Source organism: Pseudomyrmex gracilis, unplaced genomic scaffold (genome assembly GCF_002006095.1).
Source record: "Pseudomyrmex gracilis isolate BER0280 unplaced genomic scaffold, ASM200609v1 scaffold_243, whole genome shotgun sequence".
NCBI lineage: Eukaryota > Metazoa > Arthropoda > Insecta > Hymenoptera > Formicidae > Pseudomyrmex > Pseudomyrmex gracilis.
In genome coordinates, this window is record NW_018020827.1 from 1 (window position 1) to 9,922 (window position 9,922).

Genomic DNA, 9,922 nt, shown 5'->3' on the forward strand with positions numbered 1-9,922 from the left:
ATTTGCTTGCAGTTTTAAAATGATGTTTCTTTAACCATCAAAATTCTATCACAATTGACTAACGTAGTCAATAAAATTGCTGTTTTCCGCTTAAAAACTGCAAGTTGATTGGCTATACATTTTTCGAACCAAAATCTCGGACCGATTTCTAGCAACATGAATCATGGATGTTGGACTTAAAAATTTACTATACACATGATGTAGAGATGGCGCCACACGAAGTATAATATGTATAAAACTAAGGCTGTGTTCAGTTAAGCAAGATGGAACGAACTAATGGAGGAAATGCAGGAAATACAGGAATTGGAACTAATGAATTCCTATATTTCCTGCATTTCCTACATTAGTTCGTTCCATTTTGCTTAACTGAGCACAGCCCTGTGTTCAGTTAAGCAAAATGGAACAAACTAATGTAGGAAATGCAGGAAATATAGGAATTCATTAGTTCCAATTCCTGTATTTCCTGCATTTCCTCCATTAGTTCGTTCCATCTTGCTTAACTGAACACAGCCTAAGCGATGTATTATACTGTACAATACCAAGTATAATACAATATAAAATACCTCACGTATAATACGTGCCCAACCCTGCTGTGGGATATGGAAAAACTGAGGCTGGCAGGATATCCGGTTTCGGCCATGACAACCTACAACAAAATGGCGGCGGTGCGTGTATGATCAGTACGCGAATGTACAACTCGGGCCTTGTTAAAGTAAAAAAGTAACATCGTAAACATCACTGTGTAAACATGCCGAGCTCTTGTTGCATTCCACAGTGTAAAAATATCACAAAAAATGGATTTCATTTATTTCGGTAAGGAGGAGATATTTATTTATACTTTGAAGTTACAATATTTTAAGGTTATGTAAGTAAACAATTTAAATATTGTAGATTTCCATTAAATCGCCCGGATATTTTACAACTGTGGATTGCAGCAATTGGAAGAGACAATTTTAAACTTACAAAATACAGCTTAATATGCAGTGCACATTTTCAAGAAAATGATTTTATGAAAAGACCCAATGCAAGTGGTGTCCGGTTGAATAATCTTGCTGTGCCTTCAATATTTTGTGCTCCCATTTCTGCGGATGTAACTGCTTCTGCAATTGAGACTCCGTCAATTGAATTCAATACTACTCTTGCTTCTACATCTGCTGTGGTGCCAGAAATCAAATGGAAAAGTATTTTAAAACCAAAAGAAGATAATTCGAAAGAGAATACAAGTACTTCTAATACTACTATCAAAATGCACATGCACAAATCAAGAACAATCATGAGTAATTCATTGTTAAAAGTAAAGAAGATGGAAATGAGTCCACGGAAGAAATTAATGTGGAGGACAATCAAATCATTAAAACAAAAACTGAAGAGAAAAGAAGACAAAATCAGTTCTTTGAAAAATTTATTAAAAACTTTAAGGTATGACAAGAAAGTATAGTTCTAAAATCCTAAAATAACATACATAAGCTTGCATATTCAGCTATTTTGTCATACCAAGTAAATTGATTAAATAAAGGCTAGTGTAAATTGTATATATACAGATAAATATTGAACAATTAATGCAAATAAATATTGTACAATTTAAACGTATTACACATTGTAAGAAAATATACATTTTATTAATGTGAATTGTATTAATACTGAGAATTATAAATATAATTAGAACTAAGAATCTTCTTGAGAAAGATCCGAGTGAGATTATTGCTCATAATTTACTGTTTTATTATTACATATATTATACATATAAACAACAACAACATTGAAGTCCAGAACGTAACAATAACATAAAAGAACGATATACTATATTTCATATACTAGCGGGAGCAGCCATTTTGTTGTAGGTTGTCATGGCCGAAATCGGATATCCTGCCATCCTCACCTTGTTTGCCAAAGTTAGCGATCTAGTAGTAGTATAGACATCTGTGTCTTTTTCACTTTATATTAGAAGAAGAAAGATAAACTCTGAACTAGTGTAGCCAGTTCAGGTAAAACAAACAGACCTATTGTAGAATGGCCCTTAGGTTGAATCCTCATGCAGACACCGGCGCTTTGACACTGAGCGTTGACTGGTGAAAAGCGAATGGTTAGGGTAAATGGCAGCTCTAATTTACCCTCACCACCTGCTTTTCACCAATCAACGTTCGGTGTCAAAGCGCCGGTGTCTGCATGAGGATCCAACCTTAGGCTTGTTCTGCAATACAGTCGTAAGTCGTAAAAAATTGACCAATCACAATCGATCATTCTTCTGTGATTAATCTGTGATTGGTCAATTTCTTACGACTTACGACTGTATTGTAGAACCATAGACGTATAATATATAGACTGCGCGTTTGGCTGAAAAGATGTCTTCAACATTGAGAGAGACAACATACTTTGAATAGTAACTCTTTCTCTATCTATCAATGTCTGTGGTGGGATCAGGGCCTACTGTTTTATACCACCTAACCTACCATTACCCCTTAATCTCTTTCGCTTTTCTTCACCCCACTATTTTTCTATCCCCACTTTTTCACTACTATTCTATCAATCAGCGAAGATTTCTTTTTTCCCCTCTACCTCGCTAGACAAAGGCTACTTTCTTTTTAGGAGACACAGTCGACACAAGTCGACACAAAAGTCATTCTGTCTTTGTTCAGTATTCAGTGAGAAACAGAGACAGAATGACTCTTGTGTCGACTTGTGTCGACTGTGTCTCCTAAAAGGAAAGCAGCCAAAGATGAGGTTACTATTCAACACCAGCTGTCTCTCTCAACGTTGAAGACATTTTCTTAACATGGCAAAGATAGGGAACGCGCAGTCTATATATTATACGTCTATGTGTAGAACAGACTTGACCGGCTAGCACTGGTCTAGTTTCCACCGAAGCATTAATTCACACCTAATGCGACGTAGAATCAGATTTAAGTCGATGGAAATCTGTCAAATTGCGCTGATTTCGCTTTCGCTTCGATCTATAAGTATTCTACTTCCAATGGAAACGAAACACTAAATTTAATCCGTACCGGAGTGAAATCGAATTGAGGGTTTCGGTGGAAACTAGACCACTGAAATGATGGGGGCACGCACACCATAGGTCTGTTCTTTTTCCATACTTTGGCTGCACTAGTTCACAGTCTATCTTTTTCCTTTTATTATAGATAAAAAAAGATATACTGTGAACTAGTGCAGCCAAAGTATGGAAAAAGAACAGACCTCGTAAGTTTTCGCTTGAGTGCGTGCTCCCACCTTCTCGGTGTTCTCGGTGGTGCTAGCCGGTCAGAGTTTGCAACTCTGTTCCGAAGTCCGAGTTGCTTTAAACTTGAAGGACTGTGAACTGCACACTATAGAGAGCCTCTCAGGGAGAGAGTGTCGCAATCTCGTGACGTCACAGTCGCTTCTGATTGGACAGAGGAAAAAGCTGCCCATTGAATTATAGAATTTCTCAGGGATATAGTCGCTTCTGATTGGACAGAGGAAAAAGCTGCCCAATGACGTCACGAGTTTGCGACTCTCACTGAAGGCTCTCAACTGCACGCTATTAGTATTAACCGAGCCACCGCACAGCGCCGAACGGATTGAACCATCTTTTTGGGCGAAGATTTCGGATCGATTTCTAGGTTTCTAGCATCTCTTGTGTAGTGACTAGTTTTTATCTTGTATTTCACGACAAAACTGATAACAGACAGCAACGACTTTTTTTTTTATCGTTCTGTGGTATATTGTTTTTTTCTTGTAAATTTAAAGAAGGAAAATTCTTACTTACGTGGTATACGCTACAACATGATGATGTCAAGTACGAGTTGTAGGAATTCAAGGAAGCAGGCCACGTGCACGAATAGAGTTGTTTATAAAATTGAAACTTACGAGCGAAAAGGTAGTATAAAAAGCCCGAAGTGAGTGAGTACACCAGTAGATAATTAACACAGACACGGTTTTGCCAACCAAGAATGTGCTGTTACGTTGCTGCTTCACAACGTACTTCTTGTTTGAAAAAACATTTATGAGGCTAGTCACACACATTATTATTATTACGGTTGTATACGATGTCAACGCAAATAAGTATGCAGGACAGGAAGGAGTTAGAGAAATTTACCAAATATTTGGCTCTCAGAGCTGCCCAGGTCATAATACAAGCGAGATCAGGTCAGAAAGTTAACACCGCCTGTAAACCAGATTCCTCGGCTGGAGATTGGGTAAAGAAACAAATCATTTGCTTTAAGTTGTACAATTTATTTGGCAATATGTCATTGCTGTTAGCATATGTGTATATATATATGTATGTATGCGATAAGAAAAATTAGTTTTTATACCATTAGATAATTGAAAAGAATTATTAAGTTGCCAGATAAATTGAACAGTTTACATATTATACTTGCTACTACTTGCGCTTATATTTTTCATATATTTGAAGCAATGCATGTGATTGTAGTTTAATCTAGCAATAAAAGAGTTACCAGAAGTGACAGCTGATGCTAAGAGAGCACTGTGCGGAGAGATAGTCAGTTCTTCTGTACCTCTTTGTGTGGAAATCTCTCTGAAAACAGTGGAAGGTGACAAAATGGTTTTGGAAACTTGGAGCTTGGGTGTTCTGCCGGAACAGAGTGATCCAACCGTGCGAGTAACATATACTGTATACAACAGAATGGCAATTTTACTAAAGTCTCTACTGTCTGTATTGAGAGTTACACCAGCTTATAAATTAAGCAGACGTCAAGGATCCGACTCTTACACCATGTGCTATCGAATATATATGGGGGAACCTCAGCTACACAACTTAGGTAAAACTTTTATTTGTGTATTTATTTCATGCTTGTGTATTTATTGCTGCAATTGCGAGACTAATTTATTTCATACAACAGGTGATAACTACAAGCAAGTGAGAGTGGGTCAGTTGTGCACTCCGGTGGGTACCATACATTTATCGGTCTCTTACAGGACAAAAATGACTATATCACCTACCCACAAGGGACGAGATTCTATCATGCTCAAGAGTGATCATTTTCATTCGGATCTGAGTCCACATCACGCGCGTTATCAGCAGAGGTCAGTGAATAAAATGCTGCAAATCTTTTACAAAAAAAAAACTCAAATATAAACTTCAAGTGTATCTAATACCTTCTGGACACTTTAACCAAATGCATTTTATATTTGTAGCGACGAAACATCAAAGTCCCTTAGCGATACCATCAAAGTTGGTGCATTTGTGATAAACAAGCCTGTCATTGTTAACGAAGAGGATCTTGTGATACCAGACGTGCCGTTTAGTTCTCTGTTAACACCTAAACAAACATCTCCTCCTCCGGTGTCATTAGTGGATCCTACGAAGACTGCAGCAGCCACTGCAGTCGACAACAACAACGGAAATAACGAAAGACTCAGTAATGATACGTCAATTTCGAAATGCGCATCACAGAACGGATCTAGAAGAAGTAGTTGTTCAATGACTAGTGCCAACGATGATTTTATTATGGTAGATTTGGTAATTGATACTCCTAATCCGAACACAATGCCACAACACATTATATCACTTGGCTTTCAGAGTGTAAAATTTGCCTAACGTAGAACACAAAAGTATTTTATGTTTGTTTTTATTGTTTTTTTTTTTTTTTTTATTTTTTCTTAAACAGATTGTGGGCGGCAAATTTTACACTGAGTAATATACACGAATTGAATAATGTGAATGTTGTTGTTACAGAAAACCCCTTTCGCTATTACGAATACCAATAGTGACGTAGGAGCATTTTATCGCGAGTGTCAAAGTGCTCCGCAATTGCAAGCCTTCATGGAAGAAAGAACGCTCGAGGAACAACTGGGAGACATTGCGAAACAATTGGAAACGTTTGAAACTAATATGCAACATTACGACGATTTTTTAACGTCATTATGTCAAACCGAAAATAATAATTAAGCAACTCGAATCTGGTGCTGACTTATGCATATCTATCGTATTTAGGTATATAACTTTCATCGTGTTAGAAGAAAATGACACAAGTGTACAATTCTTGCATCGCGTATAGCTTTTGTTTTTCTTCAAAAATATCATAAATTTTGTTATCCTGAAAGCTGAAAAATATGTAGCCAACTCTGATATGTGTCCGCGGTGTCTCGCATAGAAGTGTAAAATCCCGAAGATGTCACATATTTAATTTCTTTCGATTTTTATACTCTATGTTTTTAGTACGACTGAGTTTACTGCTTATCTTCGACGCATCTCCGACGATCACGATAACAATTAACTATGACTTATAGAAAAAGAAACTAAAATATCAAGCTATACGAGAGTAATTAAAATTATTACATCTGGTACGTTTTTAACATTAGGTAATTTACAGTTTTTGAAATATATTTTTCTTGAATTTATTATCACATAACTATTATTTTTTGTATGATTTTTTTTTTATTATTTCTGAATAAATTAATTAAAAATTGACTATTTTATGACCGTACTGATCCTTTGCTTTAACGAATGGCAACTTTATTAAAATCTTTGAAACACGTAGATACGCAGTGAAGTTTTTCTCTCTTACATCGGCCCTTTCGGGTGACCGAGAAAATTTATGGCCTAGTTCCAAAAAAAAAAAAAAAAAAAAAAAAAAAAAGCAAGTTATCTGAACTTATCTAAGAATGTTTGCGCTTTGATCCGAAATTTTGAAAACTGAAAGATAAGCTATTGTATATTGGTATAATATCACAAGTTTACACGCGATCTCCCAATCTTCTTCTCAATACTCGCTAAATACTGCTGGCTCAAGTGTTTTGCTAAAATCTAGCTGCAAACTTTTATGTACATATATATACGGAGAGCAGAGCACACGGTTAGTGCGATAAGTGATACTTGTTTACTTAATAATATATAATTTATTGCTTGTATAAAATGTAAATTGCACATAGGCATTATAAAATTGATTGATAAATATAAGTGTGTTGTGGCAATAAATCATTTTTGCAAATTTATTATAGAATAAAATTTGCGCATACACACGCGCATCCGTAATATCGAATTATAGAGAGTTTATACAAAAGCACGAACCAAGCATCTCAAAAGAACTTTTCTTTCTTTATTTTGTACTTTTGTTTTATCATCTTTGCGTCTCTTTTTACTATCTCATTCTTGTTATCTCTTAAAACTTTGTTTTTATTTTTGAAGGAGACCCAATAACGTAAAATAAACAAAAAACATGTATACTGTGTCAATTTTAATATATATTGTACAAATTATACAATTTTTTTTTCTAAATCTTCCCTTTATATAACAGGTGTTATATACAAAGATTACGCGTTTGTGTATGTGTGCTCTAACTTATAAAATTTATTTAGGCGTTTGATGTATATACTGTGTTATACGTTTTTTCTATATGTAATTTTACATAATTTATATAACGTTTATATAGCTATTTAATCTCAAGAATTCTCTCATTACTCACGTTTATAAATGTTGCCAATTTGTTAAACGTAAGATATATATCAAGTGATAAAAATCTATAATAAACCATGTCAACACAAATTTTATAAATAAAGATATCAAACACGAGTCGAACAAATTTTGTCACCGTTTTCAGTTTGTTCGTTTTTGTGAACAGGATAAAAAGTACTCTGCACCATGTTCTGTACAAATTATGCACATATATATTTGTATGTATTGTGTATGTGTGTATATGTGTGTAGTTTATATATTTTTGTACAAACATTTATGTTATGTGCAAACATAAGATCTAGAACACAGTTTTAAAGTACTTCCATACTATCTATATCTACTCCGATATCGAGAAAATCGTCAGTGTAATCTTGGACATGTCTTTGTACCAATGGATGCTCGGAGTGATCCGGATCATCCGTTACTGGACTAGGTGGTGGATTCGATACCGTGCGATCCGAGTCTACTGGCATTCTGTCCATACCCTCTCCACGTCGTAATCTCGCTTGCTCTGCAATCTCTCTGGTCGAGAGCTCCGCTCTAGTTAACAAAGCCGGTAAATCTTTTTCGGATCCATCTGCAATTTTAAGAAATTTTATGTTTGCATCGGTACACTTTTCTTTTATAAATCTTCACTGTTAAAAAAAAAAAAAAGAACAGTATAAGTGATTTACAAAATAAGTTATTTACTTTCAAAAGTTCTCATCAGTTCTTGTGCTTTTTGTCTTTTTGCATCAGCATCGGCTTTTTTTCTTTGCTCGCTGGTTTCTTTTTGATCGTAGTAAAATATTTCTCTTATTTTTTCTTGTGGGATATGCTTGTCATTTTTCACCAACCAAAAATATACTCCACCGGCGGTTCTTCTACGAGATCCATTCATTATTAACATTCCGCCGTCTTCTTCTATCTTTCTTGTTTTTTGAAAGAAATCGATAGCTTTCTCTTTACCAATTATATCTACCACTCGTCCTATAAAAATAAAAAAATATATAGAAATCAAATACACACACAATCTATATAAATGTCTCATGTGTAAAAGATTTTAGATTTCTCTCTCTACTTACTTATGAGAAGATCCTTTCGTTCACTAAGCTTAGTTGTTATATCAGTAGCAACATCAGCATCTGTCGACTCCACAGTTGTGGACAAGTCTGCTATTATTCTAACAGAACCTTTCTGACTGTCAAAATCCATCAAGTTTTTTCTTTTACCCAATCTCAATTTTATGTTATGTCTGTCTGAATTTGTTCTCTTGTTAGTTATTCTTTGTTCAATATCTTTTTCATCATCAGAACTGTTGTGATTATGAGATTCTCTGCCATTTGACATGTATCGTGAGAGAGTGAAGTTATAACTTTCAACACTGCGTTCTTGTAATTTCTTTGTAACACCACACAATGTTAAGTCTTCTGTTAATGATTCTTCTTGCACTTGTGTACACCATACATTGTACTTATCATTTCTGCTTGGACAGTCTTTTGAAAAGTTTTTGTGTTTCTTTAGTTTAAGTTTAGGTCTTTTCTTAACAGTATGCGCAGAATCTGAATCAGAATCACTTTCGGTATCTGCAGATTCATCAGATTCATCACTGTATCCCAGTTTTGCACGTGTATTTGCAGCAGGTGGTGGTATGTGAGGTCTTTCTAAGATTTTGTATGGTTCAAAGATGTCACTTGGCTATTCGTGAAAACATTAAACCATCAATTAGACACCATGTTTATTAGAGAGCTAAGATATTGAGCTATTCTGAATTGATACAAATAAGTTTATAATGACACATATACATGTATATTCATGTAAATATACATGTGAATATACATGTATATACATGTATATTCACACAACAAAACTTCAAGAAACATTTATGTGAGCAATAAAAACTAAATTATCAAAAAAAAAATCTTTCTTAATAGTTTTTAAGACGTTTGAATTAAAAATTAGGCTAAAACATTGAACATATCTAACCTGTACGCTAGATATAGGTTAAGTCTACTATATTCAATACAATTATAGCATCTAACCTCATCGTCGACAATTTCACCCTCTTCTAACACTGGTTCCGTATCCATGTTTTCTAATAGAGAGCTTGTCTCGTTAAGATAAAAAGCAATTATACTCCTTTTTTTTTTTGACAAAAGCAAAATCACCAATCCTTACTGTGTGTGTGAGTCAGTGATCTGAATAATAATAATCAGGATATTTGATTATGCTTCTTTTTTTTTTTTTAATGACTCCCGAGTTTTGCGAGCTGCTCCATACGCCGTCTTGAGAATTATCAATGCGATTATCAGAACGTTCAAACTTTTTGAAAATAGAGTACACGCGATGCAGAATCACGTATGTAGAAACCGATCTTCTCCAACGCCATTGCACGCTTACGCACACATATGTATTATATACATATTATATATATCATATATATATATATATAATACAAGCATATAGGCTACGTTCCCATATTCACTGCCAGTACTAAAAATCTATATTAACGTAACATGTGCTATAGATTTCCAGTAGTGGCAGTGAATA

General features: G+C 34.8%; 3 protein-coding genes across 4 annotated transcripts; 2 read left to right on the forward strand and 1 right to left on the reverse strand.

Moving 5' to 3' along the window:
* The first annotated feature begins 666 nt into the window (after positions 1 to 666).
* On the forward strand, positions 667 to 1,567 carry LOC109859157 (THAP domain-containing protein 1-like). Its single transcript, XM_020437125.1, has 2 exons — positions 667 to 813; positions 892 to 1,567. The coding sequence occupies exons 1-2, from the start codon at positions 749 to 751 to the stop codon at positions 1,436 to 1,438; spliced, it is 612 nt and encodes a 203-aa protein (XP_020292714.1). The 5' UTR covers positions 667 to 748; the 3' UTR covers positions 1,439 to 1,567.
* Positions 1,568 to 3,541: 1,974 nt separating this feature from the next.
* Positions 3,542 to 6,933, forward strand: LOC109859155 (autophagy-related protein 13). Of its 2 annotated transcripts, none has more exons than XM_020437122.1 (5): positions 3,542 to 4,172; positions 4,409 to 4,757; positions 4,839 to 5,022; positions 5,134 to 5,458; positions 5,675 to 6,933. In XM_020437122.1, exons 1-5 carry the CDS (start codon positions 4,023 to 4,025, stop codon positions 5,885 to 5,887), a joined length of 1,221 nt encoding a protein of 406 aa, XP_020292711.1. In that variant the 5' UTR covers positions 3,542 to 4,022; the 3' UTR covers positions 5,888 to 6,933. The 2 variants fall into 2 exon arrangements, with proteins under 2 accessions (XP_020292711.1, XP_020292712.1); XM_020437123.1 differs by having other exon boundaries at positions 5,134 to 5,449.
* Positions 6,934 to 7,035: 102 nt separating this feature from the next.
* LOC109859156 (phosphorylated adapter RNA export protein) lies at positions 7,036 to 9,760 on the reverse strand. The gene is made up of 4 exons (XM_020437124.1): positions 9,415 to 9,760; positions 8,458 to 9,070; positions 8,084 to 8,362; positions 7,036 to 7,970 (listed from the first exon to the last, which is right to left on the reverse strand). The coding sequence occupies exons 1-4, from the start codon at positions 9,460 to 9,462 to the stop codon at positions 7,705 to 7,707; spliced, it is 1,206 nt and encodes a 401-aa protein (XP_020292713.1). The 5' UTR covers positions 9,463 to 9,760; the 3' UTR covers positions 7,036 to 7,704.
* Positions 9,761 to 9,922: the final 162 nt, after the last annotated feature.